This window comes from Physeter macrocephalus, chromosome 2 (assembly GCF_002837175.3).
Source record: "Physeter macrocephalus isolate SW-GA chromosome 2, ASM283717v5, whole genome shotgun sequence".
Lineage (NCBI taxonomy): Eukaryota > Metazoa > Chordata > Mammalia > Artiodactyla > Physeteridae > Physeter > Physeter macrocephalus.
Window position 1 is genome coordinate 38,343,149 of NC_041215.1, and position 16,048 is coordinate 38,359,196.

Genomic DNA, 16,048 nt, shown 5'->3' on the forward strand with positions numbered 1-16,048 from the left:
TTAGTTTTACAAGCAAAACATTTGCATTGAGTTGGGAACTGCTCAGAATCTTCATAAATGCGTGTTCGCCCTGTGTGTTCTCCACACCCCACTGGCTTTTATGTGGCAGGTCTGAGCTGTGGTTACCAGGCGCCTTGCTTCCCTGGGAGCACTGACGGGTTAGCCTTGAAGGGCAACACCTGGCCATGCAGGATTGCTCCCGTCCTGCTCCAGCGTGCTCTCTGCATTTCACAGGTGAGAAGGTGGTGTTGGCTTAGTGTAGAGAAATACCTGTCTGCCAGGCGCGGCTCTGCTTACCAGCTTGCGCGCTCCCCGAATTCTGCTCTCTGTAAAGGACGCTTAAGGACACTGTTTGGACATCACGTATACAGTTGTCAATCGGGATATGGGACGCTTAGGAATAAAATTTTAAATGACAGTAATGATAATACACTGCGTGATTCACGACGACTTTCCCGAGTCATGAATCGACCCAGGTTGCCCACGCCTGGATTGTCTGGCACAGGGAGATCGCTATGGATCGCTGGGTAGGAAGGATCAGCTGCACCCGTGTGTGGGTTGTACGCACAGTACGCGGGTCTTCTTACCACAGCGGCCGGGTGTCTGGAGCGGGAGGCAGTGCAGGGCCGCAAAGACACACCTGCAGAGGCGGCAGCCGCGGAAGGTCCAGGCTCCGTGCCCCAGCGGGCCGCATTCGCTGCGGAGGCGCAGGCCCGGCGTTAGTGAGGCGGAAGCGCGCGCCCCCGGCCCCGCCCCGCGCGGCCCCGCCGCCCGCTGCGCCCCCTCCGCCCCGCCCCGCCCCGCCCGCAGCTCGCTTAACCCTCCGCCTACCCGTGCCTCTGGTCGTGCTCGCAGTAGCGGCCGGTGAAGTGAGCGGGGCACACGCAGAAGCTGCCCAGCACGCAGGTGCCGCCGTTCCGGCAGCAGCGCGGCCGCGGGGGCGCACCTGTTGGGGAGGCCTGGGCGTCAGCTCCGCGCGCGGCCCTCTGCATCTGAGAAGCCCGAGGAGGGCTGAGCAAGATAGCCGCCGGGAGGCAATAAAATTGGCTCCCTGCTAAGAGTGTTTGCTCAGGTAAACCCTGCTTGTTAACTTAAGGATTAAAACACGAACTACCTGGGGTGCCGGCGGGTCAGGAAGGAGCCAGAGCCCGAAGACAGACGGGAAACCCTGCCCCCTACAAGTAGGGTGTTCTTTCTTTCTTCCTTTCACATGTTAAAGTTAGGCTGTGACTTCCCAAGATGGTGATTAAAGACAGGCCTCTTGGGCGGGCGGGGGCCACCCACGGGTGTGAAGACGGCAAAAAAAAATTTTTTTTTTAATTCCACCACTGCCCATCGACCCCCCCACCCAGCTCCACTGCGGACCCCCTGGGGACCAGGGGTCTGGAGCCTAAGAGTCTGCAATAAGACTAGGAAAGGTCCGCTATTATCCTGAGTTGGGATAGTTGCTTTAAATACATTTAATTCAGTGCTCTGAACCTGCAGAAAAATACCCGTTTAAAAGCGAACGCAACGTTTTACCAATAAAATAGTAAAACATTTTTCAGAGTAAAAGAGCACCTCACTAGGAAATATTTTTTACTTTATAAGGTGTCATGATTTGAAGATGGTACAATGTTTTATAAACTCAGAGTTCACTGACCGAGATGAACTTTGTGGGCAGCATCGCGACTTACGCTCTCGGAAAGTCCGCGAGTAGGGCAGTGAACCCTGCGGCCTCCAGCCCTCCGCGCTGTCGTTCTCCTCCCTAAAATTATTCAAGGGCCAATCGCGTGTTTTCTGCTGGAGCTTCTGAGCTGTAGCACTGTTGATTCCGTCTCTACTGCCTTTATATTTCTCTCTTTGATAGCCTTAAAAAGTTAATTGAAAATATGAGACTGATAATGATTGAGGAACAAATATGCAACAAAAACTGAGACTATAAACAAAATGGTTCTTACTGTTTCCCACGTGGATGATCTGTAATGCCAAACTGATCATAAACAGAAGCCTAGAATATTTAAAGAAAGTTATCGAAGTTTAAAATATAAAAAAGTATGAGCAGAAATGTACATATGTATAAGATGTAATGCATTCGTATACAAATATATAAGTATATAATGTGTAGGTATATTTTTAATGTACAATAAATATTATGCAGTCATTTTGTAACTTGTAGATTTTGATTAATGTTGTCATCCCTTGGAAAGATGTTGAGACCAAGAGTGTATGTGTCCCTTTAAGAGAAGGAACATCGTACATGCATTGCAATTTATTCAGGCTCTTCAACACCCCTCTTGGCTCTAAGATCTAGATGATCTCCGTTCTTACCTAACAGAGTGGCTCCGGGTCATTTTCCTACTGACACGTCTGGTATAAAAGTCTCCTTCTCTCATGGATACATTGAGGATCTCCAAGGAAGTTGAGTCTGAACAGTTTTTGTATTTGAAGGTGTCTTTACTGCAGGTCCTGGAAGAACTGCATCAGGAGCCAAGATGGATAAGTACAGAAGACACAGGTATTTCCTACTCTCTACCCAGGCCACGAGAAACAGCAATGAGGTCTCTGAGTTCTGCTGTGCAACTCGCTTAGGCAAAGGCGGGCTGTGACATGCAGGGCCCAAAACTGAGCCTCGGGGATCATCCCCTCATTGAGACCCCGCTGGGGGTGGGGGCAGGGTGGGGTGGAGACACAGCCGGATTCTCTCCCCAACAGTGTTTACAGTACTGATAGCAGCAGGAGTGGTCAACCCCTAATGTAAAACATCGGTGACCAAAGCAACAAGCCTTTCCCTCCCTGAAAAAAACAAAAAATTAAAACCTCAACGTGAACAAAAAAGTTTTCATAGGAAAATAGAGATTTTATATTGCACACTCCTTGTACTGGGAGATGGTGAGGGGCCCAACTAGAGAAGGGACATGTTGTGTGGGACAGAATTGATCTCGGGTGGCCTCTGCCTGCAGCAGCTTAAAGCAGGGTTTCGGTTCGGCCAGAGATTGAAGTCAGGCCGCAGCTGTGAGAGCGCTGAATCCTAGCCACTAGACCACCACCACCAGTGGTCAGTGACAAGGCCCTGGCCTGTCAGCTGTGTAGAAATGAATTTCCACATAGAGATGGAAAGTAGTGAAACAAGTAAAGTGTTTATTAGGAAGAAAAAGGGTATGTGTGGATAGACACACGGGTGGGCTCAGAGGAGAGTCACGCCCTCGTGGTAGTTTGAATCACTTTTATGGGGCATTTCTTCCGGGTTTCCTTTGGCCATTCATCTTGCTTTGCCTAGTTCTGAGTCTGTACTTGGTACATCTCAGGGTCCTCCCCTGTGCGCATGTGCATCTCTTAACCAAGGTGGATTCTAGCGAAGAGGCCTGTGGGAAGGTTGACATCACTTACTATGGGGCGGCGCCCCCTCCCTTTTTGACCCAAGGAGCCTTTCTGCACATGCGTAGTCGGGAAGGTCTCTTTGACTTTGAGAACGAGGAATATGTGGGGTTTTTTTATCTCTTATCTGGGCGGGGCCCAGCCTCCTCTGTTGCTCCTGCCGTTATGGAGTTTCTGTCCACAGGGAAGAAACTTCAGCTGTTCAGCCTGGGGCCCATCTATCTCCTGCCTCAGAACCAGCAGGCTTGAGTTCCGAAAGCCTTGAGTGGGGAGCAGGAATATAAAGGGAGTCATTTCATACCTCCTTTCTGAGGATGCATCAATATTTTCACAAACTGGGCCTTTTCTCTATGCCTAGCATAGTGGTAAATATATCGTATTCATTACCCACTTAATACAGCACCCCTCGGGGGGAGGCACTCTTAGTACCACTCATGTTTCGGTGAGGCTTAGAGTTTAAGTCCAAAGCTTTTGGCATTTAGATCTTTGAAAAACATGAAATGCACAGATATTATAAGAAGGCTGCAGGGTGCCAGGTATCTGAAGACCACTGAGCACAGGGCTAACTGCCACCTGCTAGTGTCTGATGAGGGGCCTGCTCTGTGTCCAAGAGGGGAGTGGTTTGGGGGCCTCTTCTGGGTCTTGCTAATTTTCAATTTTTCTAATTGCCAGAATAAGGACTGGGCCTTTTTATCACACTGCAGAGGACACCTTGCAACTCTGGAACAAATTGTTCTTTGATTTTGGCATAAAAACTGCTTTCTAAAAATAACATGCTTCCTCCAAAGATGAAATAGTCTTTGATACTGATTTAATGTTTTAAACCTTTAAATGGGAGGTTAATTAAAGATGCCGTTAAATAAACTAGTAGGGAATTGGTGAGCCTGGCCGCCATGAAGCCTCCCAAAAGCTGGGTCTGTGAGTTTTCAGGACCAGGACCTGCAGATCTGAGTGGGCAAAGCTCAGGAGACACGAGGAGGTTGCCTCATACCTTCGTGAAACATCTGTAATGGGAGTCATGACAAATACACTTTTAGACTTAATGGTTATTAAATCTAAAACCATAATTAGTTACATATGAAAATAAGTATATATATGACTTTAAATCAATAGAAAGTTCTTTATGAGCGATATGGGTTGTACACTAAAAACCATGGATAAGCTAAAGGATTATATTTCTTTGAATAAAAAGTTTTAAAATTGTTCAGTTTATAAGATGATATTGAATCCAAACCTTTCTGACAATATTTAAAGTTTTATAAGTAGTTTGTAAAATCTACAGTTTCTTTTATTAAATTTTGTATTTTCAAATATACACAAAAGCTAGGATGATGATTCGATAAAATTGGGTTCAGCAATCAACCTTTGCCAATCTTAACGCATTTATTTTCCTCCACACTTTTCTTTTCTTGCTGTTTTTTAAGGCAAATCTCAGACATCATGATATTTCCTACATCAAATAAGGTTTTGAAAATATGCATCTTATAAATGGAAACTGTAGAAGAAGGAAGGGAAATGTCTTGCCAGCAAGACAGGATTGAGGCTAGAAATAGGATGAATGTCCCATCTCTGGCTGTTTGCTTAAGATCTGAAGTCAGCTCTGGATTGAGGCTAGAAATAGGATGAATGTCCCATCTCTGGCTGTTTGCTTAAGATCTGAAGTCAGCTCTGAGGAGGGAATGGGCTGAAGGCTTAGGGGTGATAAAACACTCTGACACTTGCTCTCATTTACTTAAAGGTCTTACAAAGAGTTTTGCATTTCACTAGGAGGAGCCCAGGTTTGCTTAGTTAATAAGACTCTGCTGGAAGGGGTTGCCAGGGAGCAGCTGGAGGCCCTGTGGTGGGCAGGCAGACCAACCCCCCCTCCCCCATCCCACCCCTTCCCCCTCCCCCACCCTGTCCGGGGAAGGTCTTCTTTCTTGTTATCAGTTGTAAACAGATAAGACTGGAGCCGGCCCACCCATCAGACTCCTTTTGAGCTGACATAAAGTGTGTGGGAATTGGGATACCCTGTCTCAAGACTGGAGACCACCCCACCTCTATGTCTTCAGTACTTCAAACAGTCACTGAAGAAAAGGTTCAACAACAAATTAAGTGTGAGAGAATTCTCTGGGAGCAGGTCATTGATGTGTACTTCTTGGGGTTTCCGGGAAGCTCTTAAAACGTGCCTAGGCCACACCTCAGGCCCCCTGCTCAGAATCCCCAGGGCAGGGCAGAGCTAGCTCAGGATTTTTAAACCTGCCCAGGTGTTTGCAGGGTGCGGCCAAGCCTGTGATGTGTCCCAGTCCTCCTTGGCTGTGTGCTCCCTAGAATGGGAATGCTCTGCACAGTGCCTGGTGCAGGGCACCACACAGCAGTCAGTGCCCTATCATACCCACTTTTCAGTGAGGAAATTGAGATTCAAGAAGTTAAGAAACCACCTTTGGGATAGATGACTAACAAACAGCTGTGCAGGGCCTTGAACCTGGGTTCATCTGATCTAAAATCTGTGTTTGATTCAAGTTGCTTTAGAATTATTGAGTGTTTAATGTAGACTAGGTATACTATACTCACTAGTTACACAGATTGCTTTGTTTATTGTCATCACATCCTTAATGAGATAGGAAGGGGGCAGGGCACAGCCTTTAAAAGAATGACAGTCGTTGAGGACATGACATAAACTGGTTAGAACCAACTAGGTCCAACATGGTGGACGATTGACTTCCACTAGACCTTGAGTCTCAGTATACACTCATTGTAATACATTAGCATCCTAAACGACACATCCACAGGTGCCATGAAAGTTCCCAGGCAGATCATAAAAGACCAAAAAGTGGATGGTGGCCCAATTCCTGGAAGTCCCTGCCCCTTCCCCCAAATAGTTGGAATAATCCTCCCACTTATTAGCCTTTGAAATTACGCAGCCCTATAAAAGCTGACAACCCCGTACCCTGGCGCCTCTCGCCTTCTGAGATGGCCCACACTCTGTCTGTGGAGTGTGTTTCTTCCTGAATAAACCTTGTTTCACTCTACTATGGCTCACTTTTGATTTCTTTCCTGCGTGAAGCCAAGAACCCACACTCAGTGGCCATCCCAAGGACTTGCCTGAGACCTGGCACGTGACCATCCTCTCGCACCCCACTTTCTTTCCTGCAACATTATGACATCGATATTAATTTCTACATTTTGTAGGTGCGAAAAATGAGGTTTCAAGAGTTGAGGACTTGCACAGTGCCTCACAGCAGTGACCAGCAGTCAGAGCCGAGCTGCTGCTCCAGATCCTTCCTGTGTGCCCACCTGAACCCGGCTGAGGGCTTCTATGGGACACAGTGGAGGAGAGTGGATGGAGAGACACTGCCCCCTCCTGCAGTAAGGGGGGGATTTAGAGAGCAGAAATCATGTACTGAGGTGGTTACAGGACGGGGCAGGGCACTGACTGCTGGAGGGAAGGAGGCCTCAGGGGAATGACAGCAGGGACAAGGGTGGAAGGGCAGGAAGAGAGGGTGTGGGTGGAGACATTTGATGCAGGTCAGATGATGGGAAGCCTGGATGCTCTTCCCCGAATTCATGCAGACCTGAATAGGGATCAAGTGGGAGTTCAGAGAAAAGAAAAGTTAAATATGTTACACATATTTAACAACCAATGTCATTTTTCTCTGATTATGAAAAATGTATTCTGATGTTAGTCAATTTGGGAAGTACAGAAAAACACGAAAGAGAAGATAAAAATCACTCATATTGTCGTTCCTCAGAAATGACTATTAGCTTTTTCATCCAAGTCCATTATTACCCCCCATGTAAAAACTGAGGCAAGTGAGACAGAGTTTAAGACAGATTTTTGGAAAACATGAACTGTACACATATTAGGAGAAGCAGCCTGCAGAGTGCGTGTGCAGTGTCTGAAGACCACTGAGTGCAGGGGTCCCTGCCACCTGCCAATGTGTCATAGTTTTAGGTTAATCCTAGGTGATTTTTATATTTTTATTTCATTGTAAATGGTATGTTTTTGTTATTTAACTTTTCTCTTTGCTGCCTGTATTTAGGAATACAGTTGAGTTTTCTTTCTTTTTTTAATTTTGGTAAAATATATATAAACACAAAAATCTTAGCTCAGGCTGCTATAACAAAACCCCATAGGCTTAGACTGGAAGGCTTAAACTCCAGACAAGTGTTCCTCATAATTCTGGAGGCTGGGAAATCCAAGATCAAGGTGCTAACAGAATCGGTTCCTGGTGAGGGCTCTCTTCCTGGCTTGCAGACAGTTGCCTTCTTACTGTGTCCTCACATGGCACAAAGGGAGAGCAGTAGCTAAGCTCTCTGGTCTCTTCCCACCTTGAGGGTCTCACCATCATTACATGATCTGAACCTCCAGAAGGCCCCATTTGTTCTGCTGAAAGACGTGCTTTCAACTTCAGGTTCAGAGGATTCACCGGCAAAATAACCACTCCACACATCAATAAGCAAGAAATAAGGAAATTTATTATATTAGTAGTGAGTTACAGTGTAAGGACCAGTAATATATATAGAGAGAGAAATAAATGTACATGCATTACCAAATTGGGAAAAACAAGCAACATCACCAACCTGGGAGAATTTGCATCACCACGTTGGCAGAACAAGCAATATATAGAGAGATAAAAGCGCATACATCACCAACTGGGGAAACACCTACATCCAGATCCAAGCAATGCTGGGAAGTCCCTGGAACAGCAATCTGGAGTCCCAACTGGGGAGGTCCCGGTCGGTGCATTCATCCAACGCGTGAGACTTCAGAGTGCCGCTCAAAGGAGTCCTGCTTTACACACCAAGCCGCAAACCGGTAGTCATCAGCTTACATGCAAATATGCAGCTCTGGCTATTAGCATAAATGCTTTGATACTTTAGTCGTAAGTTTCAGAATGTTCGCTGATCCCTGGGAACTGGCCAGATTCCCAAGGTCCAGGAAGCTTCGTAACTTACTCCCTTTTTTATCTGTTGGTTCTCAAGACCTACTTTCACCGTTTCAGCTAAACTGCACATAGTCCAGCAGTTCGGCATGGAGCTTCTTTCAAGGTCTTTGTTTAGTCAAAGGCCCATTGTTGTCTCTGAAGCCTGAGCAAGACTATGAATTTTTGCAACATCATTTCCAAGATACCATCACATTGGGAGTTACAGCTTCAATATACAAATTTTCAGGGGACCATAGCATAATTCAGTCCATAGCAAAATTTGCCATTTTACCATATATAAGTGTATTACATTCATAATGTTGTGTGACCATCACCACTAATTCAAAACATTTTCATTACCCCAAAAGAAACTGTACCCATGTAGCAATAAACCTCCATTGCCTGCATACCTGGCCACAGGTAACCTCTAATCTACTTTCTGTCTCTATGAATAATGCCAATTCTAGATATTTCATATGAGTGGAATCATTCATTATTTGTCCTTTTCCTTCTGGCTCATTTCACTTAGCATAATTTATTCAGGTTCATCCATGTTGTAGCCTGTATCAGAACTTTATTCCTTTTGATGGATGAATAGTATTTCATTGTGTGTGTGTGTGTGTGTGTGTGTGTATATATATATATATATATACACACATATACATATATACATACATATATATGTGTATGTATACATGCACAGGTATACCACATTTCATTTATCCATTCTGCTGGGGATTTGTTGTTGTTGATTTGGCTGTGCCCCACAGCTTGTGGGATCTTAGTTCCCTGACTGGGAACCGAACCCAGTGCCCTGGCAGTGAAAGCACTGAGTCCTAACCACTGGATTGCTGGGGAATTTCCTATCCATTCTTCTGTCAATGGACACTTGATTTGGTTCCACCTTCTGACTACTGGGAATAATGCTGCAGTGAACATTGGTGTATAAATACCTGTTGAGTCCTCGTTTTTTTATTCTTTTGAGTATATACCTAGGTGTAGAACTGTTGGGTCATATAGTAATTCTATGTTTAACTTTTTGAGGAACTGCCAAATTATTTTCCACAGTAACTGCACCGTTTTACATACCCACCAACAATGTTCTGATTTCTCCACGTCTTTACCAACATTTGTTATTTTCTGTTTTGATAATAGCCATCCTAATGGATGTGAAGTGATCAACTATTACGGTTTTGATTTGCGTTTCTCTAATAGCTAGTGATGTTGACCATCTTTCAAGTGCTTATTGGCATTTGTATACATTCTTCAGAGAAATGTCTACTGAAGTTTTCCCTATTTTTAAATTGGGTTGTTATTCTTTTTGTTGCTGACTTGTTGGAGTTCTTTCTATATTCTGGCTATGAGCCCCTTATAAGATATATGATTTGCAAATATTTTCTCCCATCCTATAGATTATCTTTTCACTTTCTTGTTATTGTCCTTTGATGAACAAAAGTTTTAAATTTTGAAGTCTAATTTATCTAATTTTTTTTCTTTCATTGCCTATTCTTTTGGTGTCATACTTAAGAAACCATTGTCAAATCCAAGGTCATGAAGATTTACCCCATGGGTTTTATAGTTTTAGCTCTTAACTTTGTATCTTTGGTTCACTTGGTTAATATTTGTATATGGTGTAAGGTAGGGTCCCAACTTCATTCTTTTGCATATGGATATCCAGTTTTCCTAGTACCATTTGTTGAAGAGACTATTCTCCTTAAATGGTTTTGGCACCCTTGTTGAAAATCAACTGACCATAGATTAGAGGGTATATTTCTGGGGTTTCAGTTTTATGCCTCTGGTCTGTCTATCCTATGCCAGTACCACATGTTTTGATTACTCTAGCTTAATATTAAGAGTTGAAATTGGAAAGTGTGAGTCTTCCAATTTTGTCCTTATTTTTTTTAAGATTGTTTTGGCTATTTGATTCCCTTGAATTTTAGGATGGGTTTTACTATTTCTACAAGAAACACCATTAGAATTTTGATATGGATTGCTTTGAATCTGAATATTACTTTGGGTAGCATTGTCATCTTAACAATATTTAGTCTTTCAATCCATAAACATGAACTATCTTTCCATTTATTTAAGTCTTTTAAAATTTCTTTCATTAATGTTTTATAGTTCTCAGTTGACAAGACTTAAACCTCCTTGTATAAATTTATCTCTTTTTGATGCTGTGGTAAATGGGATGGCTTTCTTAATTTTCTTTTTGGTTTGTTCACTGCTAGTGTATGGAAATAAAATAATTTTGTAAGTTGATTTTGTATCCTGCAACTTTGTTGAATTCTTTAATTAGCTGTAACTGTTTTTTGTTGTTCTTGTTGAGTCTTTTGGATTTTCTACATTATAAGACCACATAATCTACAAATAAAAATAGTTTTACTTTCGTCTTCTCAATTGGATACCTTTTATTTCTCTTTCTTGCCTAATTGCTCTGGCTAGAATTTCTAGTACTATGTTGGATAAAAGTGATGAAAGTGGGAATCCTTGTCTTGTTCCTGATCTTAGGAGAAAATCTTTTGTCCTTTCACCATTGTGTATGACGTTAGCTGTGGGTTTTTCATGTTTGGCCTTTATGTGTTAAGGTAGTTTCTTTCTATTCCTAGTTTGATGAGGGTTTTTTTTAATCATGAGTGTGTGTTGACTTTTGTCAGATGCTTTTTCTGCATCAATTGAGATGGTCATGTGGTTTTTCCCTTCATTCTGTTAATATGGTATACTACATTGATTGATTTTTTTTTTTTTTTTTTTTTTTTTGTACACTGAAATATCCTTTTACTACAGGAATAACTCCCACTTGGTTATATGGTGTACTATTCTTTTATTATATTAAACAGGATGTTAGCTGTTGAATTCAGTTTGCTAGTATTTTATTGAGGATTTTGCATTAATATTCATAAAGGACCTTGGTCTGTAGTTTTTCTTTTCTTTTAGTGTCTTTTTCTGGCCTTGATATCAGGGTAACAGTTGCTCCAAATTATGAATTAGGATATGTTCCTCCTCTTCAATATTTTGGGAGAGTCTGAGAAGGATTGATATTTTTCTTCTTTTTCAAAGTAAACATTCGCACCTATAAATTTACCTCTTAGCACTGCTTTTGATGTATCCCATATGTTTTGGTATGACATGTTTCTATTTTCATTTGTCTCAAGATATTTTCAAAATTCCTTTGTGACTTCTCCTTTCATCCATCAGTTGCTTGAGTGTGTTGTTTACTTCCCACATATTTGTGAGTTTCTAAGTTTTCCTTTTATTAGTACAGTTTAGTTTCATTCCATTGTGTTTAAAAAGATACTTTATTTGATTTTTTAAAATAAATTTATTTATTTTGGGCTGCGTTGGGTCTTCATTGCTGCATGCGGGCTTTCTCTAGTTGCGGCAATTGGGGGCTACTCTTCATTGTGGTACACGGGCTCCTTCTCATTGTGGTGGCTTCTCTTGTTGCAGAGCACCAGCTCTAGGTGCGCACATGGGCTCAGTAGTTGAGGCTCATGGGCTTAGTTGCTCCATGGCATGTGGGATCGTCCCGGACCAGGGCTCAAACCCATGTCCCTTGCACAGGTGGTTTCTTAACCACTGTGCCATCAGGGAAGCCCACTTTGTATGATTTCAAGCTTTAAAACGTAATAAGACATTTTTGTGTACTAAGTATGGTCTACATTGGAGAATGGCCCGTGTATACTTGAGAAGGATGTGTATTCTGTTGCTGTTGAGTAGAGTGTTCTGTATATGTCTTTTAGGTCTGATTAGTTTGAAGTCGTTCAAGTCTTCTATTTACTTACTGATCATCTGCCTGGTTGTCCTATCCATTAGTGAAAATAGGATATCACATTCTCCAACTATTATTGTAGAACTGTCTATTTCTCCCTTCAGTTCTGTCAATTTCACTTCATGGAACTTGCTGTTAGTTGTGTATGTATATGTTTATGAATTGTTATATCTTCTTCATGAATTTGAACTTTTATCAATATATAATATCCTTTTTTGTCTCTTGCACATTTTTTCCTTAAAGTTTATTTTGTCTGATAATATAGCTACTTTGGTTCCCTTTGTTGCTATTTGAGTGAAATATTATTTTGCATCCTTTAAATTTCAACTTATTTTGTCTTTGTATCTTGTGAGTCTTTTATAGGTAGATCATGTTTTTAAAATTTTAATCCATTCTTCCATTATCTTCCTTTTATATGTTGTGTTAGTTTCAAGTGCAAAGCAAAGTGACATATATATATGTATATATAGATATATATATTCTTTTTTTCAGATTCTTTTCCATTATAGGATATTACAAGATACTGAGTATAGTTCCCTGTACTATACAGTAGGTACTTGTTGTTTACCTATTTTATATATAGTAGTGTGTGTATGTTAATCCCAAACTCCTAATTTATCTGTCCCCCTCATCCCCACTATCCCCTTTAGTAACCATAATTTTGTTTTCTATCTCTGTGAGCATATTTCTGTTTTGAAATAAGTTCATTGGTGTCATGTTTTTTTAGATTCCAAATATAAGTGATACCATATAATATTTGTCTTTCCCTGTCTGACTTACTTAGTATGATAATGTCTACGTCCATCCATGTTGATGCAGATGGCATTATTTCATTCTCTTTTTATGGCTGAGTAATATTCCATTGCATACATATGTCACATCCTCTTTATGCATTCATCTATCAATGGACATTTAGGTTGCTTTGATGTCTTGGCTATTGTAAATAGTGCTGCTATGAGCACTGGGGTGCATGTATCTTTTCAAATTGGAATTTTCTCCAGATATATGCCCAGGAGTGGGATTGCAGGATCATATGGTAACTGTATTTTTTTTGTTTTTTAAGGAACCTCCATACAGTTTTCCATAGTGCTTGCACCAATTTACATTCCCACCAACAGTGAACTAAGGTTCCCTTTTCTCCACATCCTCGCCAATAATTGCTACTTGTAGATTGATGCAAATGGCATTATTTCATTCTCTTTTTATGGCTGAGTAATATTCCATTGCATACATATGTCACATCCTCTTTATGCATTCATCTATCAATGGACATTTAGGTTGCTTTGATGTCTTGGCTATTGTAAATAGTGCTGCTATGAGCACTGGGGTGCATGTATCTTTTCAAATTGGAATTTTCTCCAGATATATGCCCAGGAGTGGGATTGCAGGATCATATGGTAACTGTATTTTTTTTGTTTTTTAAGGAACCTCCATACAGTTTTCCATAGTGCTTGCACCAATTTACATTCCCACCAACAGTGAACTAAGGTTCCCTTTTCTCCACATCCTCGCCAATAATTGCTACTTGTAGACTTTTTTATGGTAGACATTCTGAAAGGTGTGAGGTGATATCTTACTGTGGTTTTGATTTGCATTTCCCTGGTGATTAGTGATATTGAGCATCTTTTCATGTACCTGTAGCCATCTGTATGTCTTCTTAGGGAAACTGTCTATTCAGGTCTTCTGCCCATTTCTTAATTGGATTGTTGGGTTTTTGATATTGAGATGTATGAGCTGTTTGTATATTTTGGATATTAACCCCTTATCAGACATATCATTTGCAGATATCCTCTCCCATTCCGTAGGTTGGCTTTTGGTATTTTTTAGGGTTTCCTTAGTTGTGCTAAAGCTTTTAGGTTGAATTAGGCGCCACTTGTTTGTGTTGGCTTTTGTTTCCCTTGCCTGAGGAGACAGATCCAAAAATATATTACTAAGACTTATGTCAAAGAGTGTATGTTTTCTTCTAGGAGTTGTATGGTGTCCATTTATACACTTAGGTCTTTAATCGATTTTGAGTTTATTTGTATATATGGTGTGAGAAAATGTTCAAATTTCATTCTTTTACATGGAGCTGTCCAGTTTTTCCAGCACCACTTACTGATGAGACCATGTTTTCCCCATTGTGTATTCTTGCCTCCTTTGTCCTAGATTTATTGACCAAAGGTGCATGGGTTTATTGCTGAGCTGTCTATCCTGTTTCATTGATTAATATTTCTTGTTTTTCACCAGTACCATACTGTTTTGATTACTGTAGCTTTGTAGTATAGTTTGAAGTCTGGGCGCCTGATTCCTCCAGCACTGTTTCTCTTTCTCAGGATTGCTTTGACTAGTAGGGTTTTTTGTGTTTCCATACAAATTTAATTTTTTTTTGTTCTAGTTCTGTGAAAAATGACATTGGTAATTTGACAGGGATTTCATTTGATCTGTCAATTGTCTTGGGTAGTATGGTCATTTTAACAATATTGATTCTTCCAATCCAAGAACATGGTATATCTTTCCTTCTGTTTGTGTCATCTTCAATTTCTTTCATCAGTGTCTTACAGTTTTCTGAGTACACGTGTTTTGCCTCCTTAGGTAGGTTTATTCCTAGGCATTTTATTCCTTTAGATGAGATGGTAAATGGGATTGTTTCCTTAATTTCTCTTTCCTATCTTTCATTGTTACTGTATAGAAATGTGACAGATTCTTGTATTAATTTTGTATCCTGCAACTTTACTGAATTCATTGATGAGCTCTAGTAGTTTTCTGGTAGCATCTTCAGGGTTTTCTATGTATAGCATCATGTCATCTGCAAATAGTGACAGTTTTACTCCTTCTTTTCCAGTTTGGATTCTTTTACTTCTTTTTCATCTCTGATTGCCATGGCTAGGACTTCCAAAACTATGTTAAATAATAGTGGTGAGAGTGGACATCCTTGTCTTGTTCCTGATCTTAGAGGAAATGCTTTCAGCTTTTCACCATTGAGTATGATGTTAGCAGTAGGTCTGTTGTATATGTCCTTTAATATGTTGAGGTAGGTTCCTTCTATGCCCACTGTCTGGAGAATTTTTATTATAAATGGGTGTTGAATTTTGTCAAAATCTTTTTCTGCATCTATTGAGATGATCAGATGGTTTTTATTCTTCTTGAGGTGATGAATCACATTGACTGATTTGCATATATTGAAGAATCCTTGCATTCCTGGGATAAATCTCATTTGATCATGGTGTATGATACTTTTAATGTGCTGTTGGATTCAGTTTGCTAGTATTTTGTTGAGGATTTTTGCATCTACATTCATCAGTGACATTGGCCTGTAATTTTCTTTTTTTGTGATATCTTTGTCTGGTTTTGGTGTCAGGGTGATCATGGCCTCATAGAATGGGCTTGGGAGTGTTCCTTCCTCTACAATTTTTTTGGAGGAGTTTCAGAAGGGTAGATGTTAACTGTTCTGTAAATGATAGAATTTGCCTGTGAAGCCATCTGGTCCTGGACTTTGGTTTGTTGGAAGATTTTTTTTTTTTAAATCACAGTTTAAATTTCAATACTTGTGATTGGTCTGTTCATATTTTCTATTTCTTCCTGGTTCAGTTTTGGAAGGTTGTACCTTTCTAAGAATTTGTCCATTTCTTCTAGGTTGTCCATTTTATTGGCATATAGTTGCTTGTAGTAGTCTCTTATGATCCTTTGTATTTCTGTGGTGTCCATTGTAATTTCTCCTCTTTCATTTCTAATTTTATTGATTTGAGTCCTCTCCCTTTTTTTCTTGATGAGTCTGGCTAAAGGATTATCAATTTTGTTTATCTTCTCAAAGAACCAGCTTTTAGTTTTATTAATCTTTGCTATTGTTTTCTTTGTCTCTATTTCATTTATTGCTGCTCTTATCTTTATGATTTCTTTCCTTCTACTAAAGTTGGGGTTTTTGTTCTTCATTCTCTAGTTGCTTTAGCTGTAAGGTTAGGTTGTTTCTTAGAGATTTTTCTTGTTTCTTGAGGTAAGATTGTATTGCTATAAACTTCCCTCTTAGAACTGCTTT

The 16,048-nt window shown here is 40.9% G+C and overlaps 1 protein-coding gene across 1 annotated transcript in view; it reads right to left on the minus strand.

The window, feature by feature from the left end:
* Positions 1-16,048, minus strand: part of LOC102993837 (cryptic protein-like) — a 41,151-nt gene that overhangs the window by 8,251 nt on the left and 16,852 nt on the right. The window contains exons 2-5 of the mRNA XM_024115014.2: positions 1,941-2,009; positions 1,677-1,850; positions 832-946; positions 588-697 (exon numbers count right to left, since the gene is read on the minus strand). Of these exons, the coding sequence (XP_023970782.1) occupies positions 588-697; positions 832-946; positions 1,677-1,850; positions 1,941-2,009 (468 nt within the window). The remainder of the gene's footprint in view (positions 1-587; positions 698-831; positions 947-1,676; positions 1,851-1,940; positions 2,010-16,048) is intronic.